We start from the raw sequence: 15,311 nt of genomic DNA, 5'->3' as shown, positions 1-15,311 counted from the left end.
CGCAGAAGCTGCAGTCAAGCGTCAACATAATGATGCTGAGGATGACCCTTCTCGACACTCACAGTTTCTTTGTGACAAAGTCTGGCATCCTGCAGCCGGAGCGAGCACCGCGGGGTTTCTGGAAACAGCGGCGGCAGACCTCGACAGAGAGCTGAGGACTTTCAGATATCCAGCCATTGTCTCCCAATTTTGAGGTTGACACTCGACGAAAACTCAAAAGCAAAAAGAAAAGAGGGGAAAGGGCGCTCCGAGGCTCTGTGCAATATAGAGAGCAGGCAGTGGCAGCGCCGCCCTTGTTCCCTCCCCGGCGGGACACGCTGAGACCTACGTCACGTCACTGAGACTCAAAGAGGAGGGACCGAAACAAACTAACTGCGCAGGCGCAACCTACACTCAAAGTTCAAGCCGGTTCAAATCAGGGTGAACTTTCTCCTCTTATTTATATATACTATAACAGTCCTGGTCCACGTTTCATGTGCCCTTTTGAAAAAAAAAAATACTATATATTATCCTATACCGGTAATTAACCCCCTCGATTTGTTCCGTAAGCACGCTGTAAAAAAAAAAAAAAAAAAAAAAGAAATTTGAGACATTGGTTCCCTCTTACTTTTTTTTTAATCTTTGATACGGAGCCCTCGAAGGCTCAAGTTTAATAAATTAAAATTAAAAAGCGTTTGTAAATCCGTTCAGTCTACAGTCTGTTATTTAATGTCTGTTTTTGATAACTCTGCACTGTCTGCTTTTTTAAACATTGCTGTACATATATAAACAACACAACTTCAGAAGGTCAACACTTTTTTTTTTTTTTTATATTCAGGTCTAATTACAGATTTTTTTTTCCATCAACTGTTTATAGGTTCTTGCTTTAAATCTCACATATATTTTTATCCCTGCATACCCCCGGTTTTGTGGTTTAATTTGTAACAAATTTTTCACCTGTTACTGGATGCTTTGAATTTCCCTCGGGATCAATAAAGTATCTATCTATCTATCTATCTATCTATCTATCTATCTATCTATCTATCTATCTTTCTATCTACTAAAAGGGGAATCAATTTCCAAAAAGGCTGTTTATTTTTGTTAATTGAATCTTCAGGGCCTCCGTAGTTTTAGACAAAGTTAAAAGGTTGTACACTTTATGTTGGTTAGTTAGCTTAAAGGGGCACTCAAAATTTTTAATTAGGCCTTTGTCTTCCTTTATTTCACTCATGTAGAGTTGAGTCTCACACAGGAGACAAAGAATGGGCAAAACAATCAACAAATCAAAATCAATCTATCAATCAAACTTTATTTATATAGCACCTTTCAGACAAATTAAATTGCAGTTCAAAGTGCTTTACAAGAATGCAGAAAAGTTATTGACAAAAAAAGTAGTTTATAAAATCATTGAGAGACTAATGCACACCAATAAGAATGAAAAAATAAAATACGACACATAAAAGCAACAAGACTGATTTGCTCCTGCAGATGCGTCTGGGACCCTCATGTTCAGACAGATTTTTATCAGACCATGTTCTGGTGGAGCCTATAGAAAACATTTGTCTCGTATGGTGCATTTCTGTAACCAACCAAGATTTCTGCTGCTGATGTGGAATGTTAAGAATCCATCAGGTTTGTACAAAACGACCTTGATGGTGGTTTGCATTATGACAAAATCATGTGAAATGTTTGTATAATATGGTGACCTAGTGGTCATGTGAATTGGACATTGCATCTGGCTATCCCTACATCATGTAGTCTACATGTGGTAAACTTTAATAAGGTCAGGGGGGCATTAATAACACCACTCAGCAATGCTTGGAGATATTTTGGACTGATTGTTCTAACAGTTCTGGTGAGCAGTTTTTATAGATCAATCACCTGGAACAGTGGATCATACATTTCCAAACAGGGCTCAGGGTAATATTTTTTTGTTGACTTTCACATCCCCCTTCAACAAAGGCCGTCATTCTCATGGGCTGAGTTGTCGTTGTGTAAAAAGGATAACCCAAAAAAATCTCTGTTAACATGTTGGCAACACATTTCCATGGGACATTTTCTGATTGCATAACTGCACTTAAAAAAAAACATTACATTTTTTTCAACGATTCACCTTGGGTTTTATTATTTACACTCTGACAATTTACTGAATATAGGGCGTAATGTCTTAACAAGATGAACATTTTAAGTATTCATAATGACACACTTTGACCAGGTTTAAAGTGACGAGTGCAGAAAGTTGCACAAGTTTCATGTTACACAAAAAAAAAAAAAAATTTAAATGCCTATGACACATTTACAGAACATGTTTGGTTCCAGCCATAATCTACAAATGAAGCTTAGTCATTCTATTTTATTAAGGGTTCTTGCAGTGGCGAAGGAGTTAACTCGGGGAATGTTTTTTCTACATTTATATTACATTTATTGTGATCCCAATGTCATTTGCAGCACAGCGTGTACTGGGTAGTCAGATTCCAAAATGTCTCGACAGAGGGCCCTCTAATTTTAGCAGGGGGGAAGGTAACCATACTGGGAGAAAGCATGGGAAGTGAGCAGAGCAGTCACATGACAGGTTTGGTGGTGAGCCAGCATAGAGACACTCAGGTCACCTCTAAGTGCTCTTTCATTTTAGAATATAGGGCCTGCATATACAAGTTAGTCAAATAAAGTCATTTATAAGCACACGTCACAAGTTGAATGAAAACTATTGGTCCTCGACTTGTTTGTAAACTTTGTAGAGAAGGTCAGTGAAGGTCAGCTGTTTTTGTCCCTGCATGTAGTTTGTACTTTATATATTAGACCCTGTCCTGCAAAAATGTGGTTATTGCATATTATTACAGTGGACAGAGGAAATTACATAATCCTCTGACTTTCTGCAGCGACATTTGAACTTCTGGTATGTAGAAATTCCACTTGTTGCCAACCTCCAGAGACACAAGGAAACCCTCCTTGTTAACAGACACTCTCACATGACACCTTGTAAACCCCAAGGTCAAAGCTCTAAATTGAGTCCTTGTCCAGACTCATGCTGTTTGGCTGCTCCGTTATATTTGAACCCTATGATAAAGCGGATGACTTAATGATCTCACATTATGTTTATACTCTTCACAGTAATCAACAGATTTAATGATTCAGGCTGATCTGATGAGGCTTTGATTCACATCTGAGGGTGTGATGCTGTTATAACTTGGTGCTGCTGGTTTTCATCTTCAAACAGCAGCAGAAACAGCTCGTAGGAGTTCAGGATATCATTTGTACCATATAAAGTAATTTCCCAGTGTTTTCATGAACTTGCCTGGCAGCAGCAGCACAGCAGCAGAGATAAAACATAAAATCTCCAACTTCATATGAAGCTCCTGCACCATCTGCTGGACTCCTTCAGAAGGCAGCCAGACTGTGTTGGTGAACCTACAGGGACCTCTGCTGGAGGCTTTGTAAGAATCAATAGCAAACTATGGATTTGTGCGTCACAAAGAACATTATAATGAATCTAACCTGGAACTTGATGAAAGTTGTAACTGATGGAAGCAGTAGTTTTAGATTTAATTTGTATTATTTATCATTATTTTTTTCTTATAACTGAATTATAGACTTTTTTTTTTTTTACAACAAAAAGGTGAATCATGCTCCTCCCTTGGAACAAGCTCAACCGGTTTGATCTTTCTATGGAAATGTCAAAGCTCACTTACAAGAGGAACGTATAGGATCCCTTTATATAGGTGATGATAAGGAATCTGTTATTCCAGAGAGAGGGAAGCTGGCCTTATATTATGGGGTCAAAGTAAGAACAAATAAACCAGACTTTCTAACCAAATGTCATATAGAGCAACACTGCAGGAAATACAAAAGGGAAAACCCAAAAGCTTAGCTTTGTGAACTCCATGAAGGAAAAAGTAAATGAGATTGGAATTTTGATTAGGAAAGTGGGGCCAACTATCTGCTGGTCTCCCACTCCTCAGAGGCTGTGACCCAAGCCTGACATATACTCAAACTTCCTTAATATGATCAAAGGACAAACAGCAGGAAATAATACATTTTTATTTATTTATTATTTATTTAAATCTAGTTAATACAGTCATGGAACGTCAGTGTGGGGAAACAGCATGCAAATTTCTACTGATGGCTCCAGAGACCCCAATGGAGAGCTATAGCCTTCAGAGTGTTTGTAGGGAACTCACAAAAGGGAATGGGTGGAAGCTTCCTGGTGTCCTGGTGTTTACAGTAGAACTGTTTGTCATCCTCTGTGCCCTCATGTGGGTTGAAAAGAAAAGACCTCAGTCTACAGAAATCTGCAGCACTATAAGACACCGTAAATCAAAGGCCAGGCCAGACATAATGACAGAAGTGACGTTGGCAATATCCAGCATTCATTCATTCATTAATTGGGTTGCAGTGTTGGATTTATGTGGGTACTAACTCATGTTAGAATTTCAGGGGAATGAAGCAGCAGATAAAGCAAAAAGCATGGCAAAAAGCCTGGAGACAGGGAACACAAAGACAGACATTTATACACTGAAAAAAATAAAACATTGGATGAACCTTAAGAGTGTTTTTCAGTGTATGATATTCACCTCTGTAGCACACTGAGTTCCTAACAGCTGCTCGAAAAAAGAAAAGAAAAGACAACGTTAAGCTGCTGAGACTGAGATTAGGACACTGTGTGTGCTGGCCCTGGACAGTTCTAGGCAGGGGCCAACAGGGGCCAGTGCCCATGTAACACTGAGCTTGGTCCCCCTTGTGGCCACCCCCCCCCCCCCCCCCCCCAAAAAAAAGGGAAGAGCCCCCCTAATAACACAGTATTTGACTCAACAACTTTGACTCCAGTATTAAATACTGTTACTGAAACAAATATAAATCGTGGTATTTAATGATGTGCGCTATTATTTGGCATGATATATATTTTTAAAGAGATCATCTTTGTCTATTTTTCCTGGGTTTAATGTTCCCCTCTTACAAAACAACTGGCCCCAGTTTGGCCCCCTCGGTAAAAGTGGTCTAGAAGCGCCACTGGTGCTGGCCCTGATCAAAACACATCTTGATTGGAAGTGTCGGTGTGGACTTTAATATTTACAGTCTGTGGTGAGTGCAGCCTCTACTCAGAAGAAATAAAGAAACTGTGCAGAGGCCTCGTGAACCTGGGGGGAAAAAAAAATATTCAACCTATGCCTCAAAGAGTCCAGGAGAAAAACAACAACAACAAAACGGCTGTAATTTCTGCATTCAACAGACCTGCAGCCTCCCACTGAATATGAGGAGTAAATAATTGATGAGTTCAGACTGTGGGGGGCAGCAATACACCAAATGCTGCGTCTAGTCTGCCAGGCCAACACGCAGAAGAAGAATCTGTTATGAGTTCATTTATTTTTTTTCCAGCAGGGATTCAGCAAACAGACCCTCACTTCGGACGCTGTGTTTGGAGTTGAACAGAGATCACAGTTTGAAGGAGTGACTGGATGATGCAGACCTTCACAGCCATAAGATCCTTTGTTTTCCACTATCCTAAAACTATTGCTCTGGTCACAGTTACAGGTAAGGAAATACAATGTTTGAAGGGTTGAGTGGTGAGCACAACGTTTGCAAGAATAACTTTTTCGGGATCACTCACTGAACGCCGGTGATCAATATGCTGCCACTTAACAGCATTATCTTTCCGGAAGTGCGCTGGCAGCACTCAGCCTTAATGTAAAAATTCAGTTTAGTCCTTTTAAATTCAAGCATACACTCAGGGCTTATTGATAATGACGTGATACTCTTTGTTGTTGTTTTTCTTTAACATCAGAATTACAAAACAGCTTTGACATCAGAAAACCAAAATCTAAGAAATCTCGCGAGGTTTCATTGTATTTACACAGATTATTATTGTTGTATAAGATTACTGTGATTGTTTTTCTACATGCCATTTCGACTGCTCTATGCAATGTATGTTAACAACCCAGTTAGTTTACAAACACTGATGGATTGACAGATGTAGATTAGATATAGCTGACAAAAATAAAGATGAATCCAGGTCTGCAGTGTTGTCCTGATTTGACCTTCAGTTAAACTGACGAGGATAAAATCACATCTGAAAGGGAATAGTTGTACTGAGGATCCTTAAGTTGTTCAAACGTATGACAGCAGAAAAAGGAAATAGGTAATAACAATAATAATAGCTATTATCATTATACACTAGTGGAATTTGCCACATTTCGTACTGAACAGTTTACAGTTATAATAATATAACTGTAAACTGTATATATCTATATATATGTCTATGTAATGTAAATATAACTGTATATATAATATAAATGTAAATATAATGCTAAGTTAAATACTGGTTGTATATATTCCCATTCTTAGTTTTGATATTTTAGTGCTTATTTACTTTAATTACTTTAAAACTATTTAATATTATATTGTGTTTTTTGCTCATATTGTGTGTTTGGACAACCTGCTGCTGTAACACAATTTCCCAGTTTCGGATCAATAGTAAAATTAATTCTATTCTATTATAATGGTTTCAAAATGAAATAAAAAAACAATTCAGAATAAATGAAAACTATATGATTAACTTGCCTACATTTTCTAAGACTTCAAAAATCAAAGTTCTTTGTAAAATCAAGGCTCAAAGTCATTCAAAACAACATCATCATGATAAACAACTACATGTTGTCTTATCACATCCAGAACTACAGAAAGTATTTGGGTAGCAGTTATTTAACACATTACTGAAAACACAAGTCGATTATGAAAACAGTAAGACAGAAGTTGATATTTTTAATATTTGAAGTGATGGGCAGGTAGATTTATGAAGACGTATTAAATGACATGAGGACATGATTTTGTTGTAACAGTGGGGATGTAAACTCTTTGAATTCAGGGCGCAGGTACAGAAAGCCCAGGATGAGGACTAAAAGAGGCATTACATCCTTTGTACCGCGCAGTATTCAGCTGCTTAATAAGAACTGATTATACAGGACGAACTCGGCACTCTGCACTTTATTTAACTTGCTGAAATCCCTCATTGAATCATGTGATGCTTTAGTGTGTTCTTATGTGTTCTTATGTGCTCTCTTGTAAATGTTTGTTTGTATTGTGTTTTTTATGCTCTCTGTGCAAGGCAAATTCCCCTAGGGGCAATAAAGGTTTCATTCATTCATTCATTACAGGAGTGGGGCTTTTTGGAGCAAAGAAATGGATGGCAGGTGGAGTTTGTCACAGCAAAGCCCGATTGGACGGAAAAACCGTCTTGATCACCGGAGGAAACACAGGGATTGGCAAAGAAACGGCCGTTGACATGGCTCGAAGAGGTTAGTGACCTGTCTTTTATTTCTATTTAGATTTGTTGTTAAAGGCTTTATATGTGATGTTTTGATCCAGCAGATGTCGCCCTTGAGCACCAGCATGAAACCAAAACAACTCGCGGTGCATTGTTGTGTTAGCATGCTAATGCTAGCGATCTTTATTATGCTCGTATCTTCACACTGCATGTAAATTTACCTGAAATGAGCGTGATCTAGAAACACAGTTAAGCAGTGAGTACAGTATGTTATTCTTCTTTTCTCTAGTCCCTCAATTAAACAACTTTTATACACGAGGGGAGGAGTCAGCCGGCCGTCCGGGCGATGTAAACAAACTGAAGATAGGACTCTGAAAACTCTGAAAACATCACAGACAGTGGGACTCGGGTATTACACCCATTGTAGACAGTCATGACTCACAGAGTTATTTTCAGAGGATATACTTGATTTCTATTACATTTAAGTGTGAAAAATCACATATTAAGCCTTTAACTCGAGATAACCCTTGTTATGAATTTGCACTATAAAAATAATGATTGATTGATATTACAGTCTTTAATTATCTCATTTCGTCCTAATGGTTTAAGATTTGCTGCTTGTGTTTCTAGGCGCCCGGGTCATTCTGGCCTGCAGAGACATGGACCGAGCTAATAACGCCGCAGAAGACGTGAAGAAGAGGAGTGGCAGTGTCAATGTCGTTGTTAAAAAGTTGGACTTGGCGTCTCTCCAATCAGTGCGGCAGTTAGCTGAAGACGTTCTAGCGAGTGAAGAGAGGCTGGACGTTCTCATCAATAACGCAGGTCGACATATCGATCTCATCTGAGCCCTGGTTGTGTTACAGATCATATATTCCAGCAGCTCTGGGGCAGGTGGAAGGTGATGAATGAATTGAATTAATTTTTTTTTTTTGCTTTCAGGTGTTATGAGGTGTCCAAAATGGCAAACCGAAGATGGCTTTGAAATGCAGCTCGGTGTGAACCACCTGGGCCACTTCCTATTAACGCACTGCCTGTTGGATCTCCTGAAGAAGTCAGCCCCGAGCCGCATTGTCAACGTCTCCAGTCTAGCTCATGAAAGAGGTCCGACTTCTCTCTTTTTTCCTGCTTTCATTAAAGAGTAGAAGGAGATTTTTTTTTTTTTGTCCTTTCACTTTCATTTAGTATTAAAGACTGACTCTTTGAATAAGAACACACTGCTGTGACTCAACAGGTCAAATCTATTTTGATGACATACACCAGGAGAAAGATTACCGCCCTTGGAAAAGCTATTCACAAAGTAAACTGGCCAATGTTCTCTTCACAAAGGAGCTGTCCAACAGGCTACAAGGTATTTAAACCTTCGATACTCTCACCAGATATTATGCTGCATTGGAAAAAATAAATAATGGGTGTACTGTGTTTGAAATAACCCCTTCATGTTGTGCTCCTGTGAATAGATTAAAAAACATCTTGTCCTCTGCCCTGTCTTTTTTTGCAGGCACAGGGGTTAATACTTACAGCCTTCACCCTGGAGTGATCCGGACTGAGCTGGGGCGACACTTCTGGCCCGCGATGCCCCTGTGGAAGAGAGTTGTGTACACACCGCTCATGTTCTTCATCAAGTCCCCAGCAGAGGGGGCTCAAACCACCATTTACTGTGCCGTGGAGGAGAGCCTGCAGAATCAAAGTGGACTCTACTACAGGTCAGTGAATAGTAGCTTCATTATTAGAGCTGCAACTAATTAAGCAGTATAATATCAGACTTGACTTGTTGTACTGGACATCAGCGCGGCTTTGATTCATGCACAGACCGAATGCTAAAGAATCAAAGCAGAGCCGATATCAAGCACAACATCACTTTTCACATCGCTTTTAGACAATAGATCTACAGGCAGCATGTAGATTAAAACAATGATCAGTTACAACAGGTTATTTTTTGGGCTATTTAATGATTTATGTGGCTCAACACAACCAGTTTCACAGTTTCAGCTTCTATATGCGTGTCTACATGTTGCAGCAAACCAGCTACTTTGTCTGACCTATAATTATCTGTTTAATTTATTCATCATGCAAGCTGTAAAATAACAGCGCTGATTGTATGATTGTTACAAAAATCTTGGCTTTTTGCTGTTCTGTTGATTTTGTAATGTTAATTAATGGTATTCAGAACACCTAAAGAGGGCACGTCTTTGAGTGACAAACACTCTGTCTGACCCTGGACTATCTCAGCCTGGAAAAAAACAAAACAAAACAGCAAAAAAACTGAAAACTGTAACCTCCACCATAACTCATTATTTATTAAAACTGCAATATAATAATAATGAATAATATGTCTATGATAACAAAGTGCAATAATGAAACAAACAGTGCAATAATCTTGATAATGTGTGTTTATATTCCATCTGACTCTTATCCGTGTAAATATTTATTGTACCTATTATTGATATCTTACTTATATTCCTATTCTATTTGATTCATATTTTTATTACTATATTTCTTTATTGTATATTTTGGAGCAACTGTAATGACCGAATTTCCCTCTGGGATTAATGAAGTATTTCTGATTCTGATTCTGATTATACTGTATTTAGTGAAAAGTCCGAGTATAGTAGTACTGTATATCATTGGTTCCCAATCAGTGGACTGGGTGCCAAGAGGGGAGCTAATACCAGTAAAGAGGCGGCAATGATCAATGGTAAAGATTCTAATGGAAACAATTCATGTTCAAATTCAAATTAATTTTTGGCGGTGGTCAGTGCACGCGCCCAATGTACGGATGCTACAGTCCTCCAAGCGGGCGGCCCGGGTTCTAATCCAACCTGTGGCTCATTTCCCGCATGTCTTTCCCCACTCTCTCTCTCTCTGATTTCTGACTCTATCCACTGTCCTTTCTCAAATAAAGGCAGAAAAAGTCCCCCCCCCCCAAAGAAAAAACAGTGATCTATCATTTTTGGAGCTGTATGTATCACTTTTTTTGTGCGGGTCCTGGAGGAGCTAAGCTTTTGTTAGATACTAACTGGGTGGGCTACAATAAAAAATAAATTTAAAAAAAAGTTGGGAACCACTGCTCTTCATCGGTGCTTGTGTTTCCTCTTGTCCAATCAAATCAGTTGGTCTGAACTACCTGTTGTGTCATTTTGAATATCTTGAAATATATTGTGATCCTTCGATACATGGGTACTGATAAACGGTGTCCTTTTGCCATCATGGCAGGTTTAGCCTGTCTGGGATCTAAGACATGAAAATAGATGTGCTGCCCCTGCTAACCTCTGTAACTCCCCCTGTACAGTATGCTTCTGTTGTAGTAGTATATCTTTTTTTTCCACTTGGGGGCAGCAGAGTAAGCAGAGTTTTTCTACATTTTATCAACTTATGGTACCAATGTGTTAGCAGATAAATGTCTTTTTCTTCAGCCAAGATGAAAAACTGGGCTCAGCTAGAGGCCCTTATTTATCTATTCACTGGATTATATGCTCAGCTTGTTCATGTTCCCAAACAATCAAACAATCTATACAATTACCTCAAACTGAGGGCCACATGTCATGAACCCCTGGAGTCATCATGGACTGAATAAATACAACATTTTCCTTATTGCACTTTAACAGAAAACAATTGTGTATTATCCTGCTGATGCAAGAAAAAAAAACACTAAATATTTTGTGGAATTATCAGAATACTAATCATTATCTTTGACTGATTCTGTTTATTTTTAAGCGACCCCGTCATTCCTAATTTATCCGCCATTCTATTCTGAACTTCCTTCTGAGGCCAAATCAGCACAGTGGGGAGTAATCACGTCATGTGTTCAACTCTGAATTCTGCTCTGATTACAGCGACTGCGCCCCTAAAACAGCGGCCCCTCAGGGTCGGGATGACGAAGCTGCCAAGAAGCTGTGGGATCTGAGTGCCTCCATGGTTGGTCTGACAAAATCATAGTGACATCAGCGACGATGGTTTTGATGATGATGATAAATGTCATCATCGCAACGGACTGCCAAGTGGCCCGAGGAACGAACTGCTGCTTTTGTCTAATGAGCATCTGCGTGGTGACTGTCAGATGAGTGACTCGAGTAAACAAACAGAAATTCACAAGTGATAGACATTTATTCAGAGTAAACAACGAACGACTTTCAAAAATACTATGGATTCTATAATGTCTTTCCTTAAACAGAAGCAATGCTTCACAGGTAAGTTACATGGAAGCTGTGTGATCTTTCCTTTTGATTGCCATTAGCGTGAAATGACATTTTTTTTTAAATGGACAAGTTTCACCAATGTCTGTGCTGACTGAAGTTTTCAAATGTCACTCAATGGTAATTAAATTCATTGTGTAAGAATTGTGTGCTTTTGAAAGTTTCTGTAACACTGTAAATAGCAACAAAGCTTTTCCCCCACCTCCTGGGCAGAAAAGTGCTGTTATACATGGCCCATCTCTGTACCTGTTTCATAAGGCAGTATTTTCTCACCCATTCACATCTGGTGGATTCAATTTTTGCTCCATGTGAGACCCACAAGTATTGAAATAAAAACACATTTTGGTTACATCATCATAAATGACAAATGCTCCTAATACATTAAATGTATCTGTCCACTCTTTTTTTTTTTTTTTTTTTCTTTTTCTTGAAGGCACTTTGTACAAATTTGCTACAAACAGTCAAAATTTCATTTTTTTTTTTTACTCAAAGCTACATCTCAGACAAGTGCATCACATCTTTTTTCTTTTTTGTGTCCAAAAGAAAAAAAATCCATTAACGGTGCTAATTACACACGCACACAAAAGTGCACCCTGGTGACCTGCTGGCTACAAATGGACCCTGTTTGTTCCCTATGCATTACATTATCGTGTAAGGAGAGCTATAGTTCTGACTGAGGAGGAGTAGTACCATGTCTTGGCATTTACATTCAAAACTGTAATACAAAAAAAAAACAGCAAATGTGGAGTTAAATGATTTAAATCCTTAAGGTTGGGTGAGACACATAGTGGAAATCTATCTATATTGCTCAGTTTCAATACATATATATATATATATCTATATTTTTTATAAACACATTATTCAACATCTAGATGGCCATGAGTCTACACAGCTGGACCTATGGATCTATTTATTTATGGTGTTAACCTCTCCACTCCCACACACTATGTGCTTCACAAACATCACTGACTAATGAGCCAGCTCTTCAAAATCAGAGAGCTGCTTCATCTGCTCCACTTGCATAGAGTGCCTTCTCACGAGTTTCTTTTTGGACTTCAGGCCGCCTCTCTTTGGTGTGTTCGGTGCTACAGGAGCTATCGATCTAATACCCGAGGCCATGGGCGAGGAGGGCTTGCTATTCGCCCCTATGTCCGGAATTGGGGGGTTGGGGTTGACGTTGAGTGGGGGCAGGTGGCCGGGCCTGGTGTGGGAGATGTGGTCCAGCAGCAGCGTGCCCGAGCCCCTCCTCTCCAGGAGGCCCGGCGCCCGCCTGTGCGCCATGCTCGGAGAGGACGGGCTGGCGTTGCTGTCCAGAGACTCTCTGGAGCTGTTCAGCAACGCCAGCGGAGAGGTGTTCAGTTTCCTGCGCTCCAATGGCACCTTAGGTGAGTCCGACATGGCAGAGTCCGAGTAGAGCTGCGAGTCTGAGTCGTAGTGATCGTTCCCGAGGCGTCTCCTGTGCATCGTGTCTCTGAGAGTGACGAGGCCGCTGCTGCAGCAGGTGCTGAGGCCCTCCTGCTCCGTTGGCACAGTGCTGCGCCGTGCCAGCGGTTGGTGCTGGCACAGGGATCTCTCATATGATGCTTTGGACGTCAGAGGAACAGACAGTGAGGTTTTCATTTTGCAGGCTTGCTCGCCCACCAGTGGGAAGAAGCTCTCCTTCCCGTCCACGCTGCTCTGCCGAGACAACGCTGACCTTTTGCTCAGGTGGAGTCCGTTAACCCCTGCTACAACATCCTCATCCGAGCTGGCTTTCCTGCTCTCCTCATGGGCGGCCGCAGCAGCAGCAGCAGCGGCAGCCAGGACAGACGGAGCGATCAGCCCCCAAGGCTCCGACTGCAACCTCTTCAGCTGAGGCAGGCGGGCCCGCTTCGGGTTCGCCGGCTTGCGCGTTGGAGACGTGGGCCCGTTGGAGAGTTTGGAGGCCGAGGTGGAGGTTTTCAGCTTCGTCTGGAAACTGAAGACTGTGTTGGTTTGCGCAGGAGAGGCGGTGACATCGATGTCCGACGGAGAGGTGCAGTACGCCGGGGAGGACTTCTCGTCCAGCTCCGGCGATGGGGGGACATTCAGGTACTGTTTGGTGGTTTTGGTGCCGGACGCCGACTTGTCCGTGGTGATGATGATGACCTCCTTGCCTTTTGCTTTGCACGCGTCCAGGAGCCGCTTTAGTGTCTCCTTGTCGTCCGCGTTGATGGCGTAGACTAAGGCGGAGGCCCCGCTCCTGTCCTCCAGACTGGGATCCGCCCCATTGCTCAGCAGGTGATCCACCACCTCGCGGCCCGCCTTGTGGATGCAGGCGTGCATCAGGGACGTCCTGCCCGCTTTGTCCTGTATGTTCGGGTCGGCTTGGTTCTCCAGCAGATACTTCACGAGCTTGGACTTGCTCACGCTCTGCTGGTCGCTGTGCGTGGACATGCAGGCCACCATGAGGGGCGTCTCCCCGCGCTCGTTGCTCTCGTTGATGTACGCGCCCCCTTCCAACAGGAGCCGGGTGAGTCTCAGGCGCCTGAGCCACACTGCCTTCAGGAGTGAGTTTCCATCTGTCCGCAGCTCCAGTATGTCCGCCATCATCATCCCAGCCAATCACAGGTCTCCTCAGTGTTGAACTTACAGCTCCCTGCCCTTTTGGACAAAAACCACCAAGTATATAAGCTTACATCACAAAATATGAATAACTTCAGAGTCATATTGTGTGTCCCTGTTGTGTTTTACTAAATCATCATGTCCAGCAGGGGGCAGCCTATCACAACTCTTAAGGTTATAAATACAATTTAAGCCTCATAGTACAGGTTTCCCACATAGGAAATATAGTCTGTACATGACAAATCAGATGAAAAGGAAAAGTGTAAATAAATGCAGTTTTTCCGGAAGTGGAAACTGATCATGTCCATATAGGACGAATGTCTATCCAGGAGACACCTGTTAGATTCCCAAACAAATACTTGCAGATGACGAGGGAGGCCATTAGTCAAATATCAAAATAAGAGTGTGTCTCCCTTATTAAATCTGTCGATGCAGCTGCTGTTTTGTTTTCTGTTTTCCCATCTTATTAATAGAAAAAAAAAAGACGAAAGCATTCCGCAAATGTGTGCGCAAAACACCACGTCTCGTTCATCTCTTGTGATAAAAAAAAATACGCCCGAAAAGACTAATCGTCACCCTGTTTTATGAGAACTTCTAATGTGATAATAAACACAGGCATGTCTGTGTAAACAGTAGACATCAGCGGCACAGTGTTTTCGGCGCAGCAGTCGCTGTCCATGGTTCTAATTTGGAAAAAAAACTTGGCGACAGAAACGCGCTCTGTTTGTACATAACTGATGGAATCGGTCAGTATATGAACACGAACATCGTCAAAAACCTGCCCCCCCCCTCCCCTCTCAAATACCCACATACTACATAAATGAAATATTCTCGTTTGCATCATTTTTTTTTATTTCAAATCATTGCTCAATACAACTCAATGCGGTTTCCTACCTGGTCAGATGAGAGATGTTCCATGCTCAAAGTACTCAGAGCTTTTTTTGTCAGGAAGGAGGGAAAAGAAACCAGGGATGAAATTAATCATTCAAAACACAAAGTTTCTTGCAGTTCTCCGCAGTTTCCCCCCCTTTTTTTTCTTCTCCCAGTTTCCCATCGATGCGTCCTAGTGTCGGTGACAGGGTGCCGCTCCTCTCTGCCACCATCGCACATGAGCTGTGTGGCTTTTTGTTATGGAGGCATACTACATCAATCCAATGGGGAGTATGCCTTTCACTGCGCACTCAAGGATCACAACCTGGAGACGCCACGGGTTATAAATAACTTATTTTCTTGCTTGTTGAATGAAACGTGTATTCTCTTGACGTCAGAGAGTCGACCCAAAAATAAACCTGCTTCTG

At 41.3% G+C, this 15,311-nt stretch overlaps 3 protein-coding genes across 6 annotated transcripts in view; 1 reads left to right on the top strand and 2 right to left on the bottom strand.

The window, feature by feature from the left end:
• Positions 1-15,311, bottom strand: part of LOC132972409 (isocitrate dehydrogenase [NADP], mitochondrial) — a 375,783-nt gene that overhangs the window by 12,174 nt on the left and 348,298 nt on the right. For 2 of the 3 annotated variants that reach the window (XM_061035212.1, XM_061035213.1), the window contains exon 2: positions 63-183. In XM_061035212.1, coding sequence (XP_060891195.1) covers positions 63-177 — 115 coding nt within the window. In that variant the 5' untranslated portion in view covers positions 178-183. Of the gene's footprint in view, positions 1-62; positions 212-15,311 lie in introns of all 3 variants that reach the window. The other variant, XM_061035211.1, reaches the window with a different exon arrangement.
• LOC132972410 (retinol dehydrogenase 13-like) lies at positions 2,550-11,574 on the top strand. Of its 2 annotated transcripts, none has more exons than XM_061035215.1 (7): positions 2,550-2,633; positions 7,128-7,268; positions 7,868-8,059; positions 8,177-8,338; positions 8,469-8,585; positions 8,736-8,940; positions 11,071-11,574. In XM_061035215.1, the coding sequence occupies exons 2-7, from the start codon at positions 7,157-7,159 to the stop codon at positions 11,171-11,173; spliced, it is 891 nt and encodes a 296-aa protein (XP_060891198.1). In that variant the 5' UTR covers positions 2,550-2,633; positions 7,128-7,156; the 3' UTR covers positions 11,174-11,574. The 2 variants fall into 2 exon arrangements, with proteins under 2 accessions (XP_060891198.1, XP_060891197.1); XM_061035214.1 differs by lacking the exon at positions 2,550-2,633 and adding an exon at positions 5,002-5,508.
• On the bottom strand, positions 12,215-15,048 carry ankrd34c (ankyrin repeat domain 34C). Its single transcript, XM_061035209.1, has 2 exons — positions 14,908-15,048; positions 12,215-14,052 (listed from the first exon to the last, which is right to left on the bottom strand). Exon 2 carries the CDS (start codon positions 14,002-14,004, stop codon positions 12,400-12,402), a length of 1,605 nt encoding a protein of 534 aa, XP_060891192.1. The 5' UTR covers positions 14,005-14,052; positions 14,908-15,048; the 3' UTR covers positions 12,215-12,399.

This window comes from Labrus mixtus, chromosome 4, assembly GCF_963584025.1.
Source record: "Labrus mixtus chromosome 4, fLabMix1.1, whole genome shotgun sequence".
Lineage (NCBI taxonomy): Eukaryota > Metazoa > Chordata > Actinopteri > Labriformes > Labridae > Labrus > Labrus mixtus.
Note: the sequence above shows the minus strand (reverse complement) of the source record. Positions and strands in the feature narration are given on the sequence as shown.

Coding starts and splice junctions, on each gene's coding strand:
- ankrd34c (XM_061035209.1), bottom strand. CDS start 14,004: ATGATGATGGCGGACATACTGGAGCTGCGGACAGATGGAAACTCACTC.
- LOC132972410 (XM_061035214.1), top strand. CDS start 5,433: ATGATGCAGACCTTCACAGCCATAAGATCCTTTGTTTTCCACTATCCT. Junction 5,509..7,127: donor TGCTCTGGTCACAGTTACAG/GTAAGGAAATAC, acceptor CATTCATTACAG/GAGTGGGGCTTTTTGGAGCA. Junction 8,586..8,735: donor GCTGTCCAACAGGCTACAAG/GTATTTAAACCT, acceptor CTTTTTTTGCAG/GCACAGGGGTTAATACTTAC.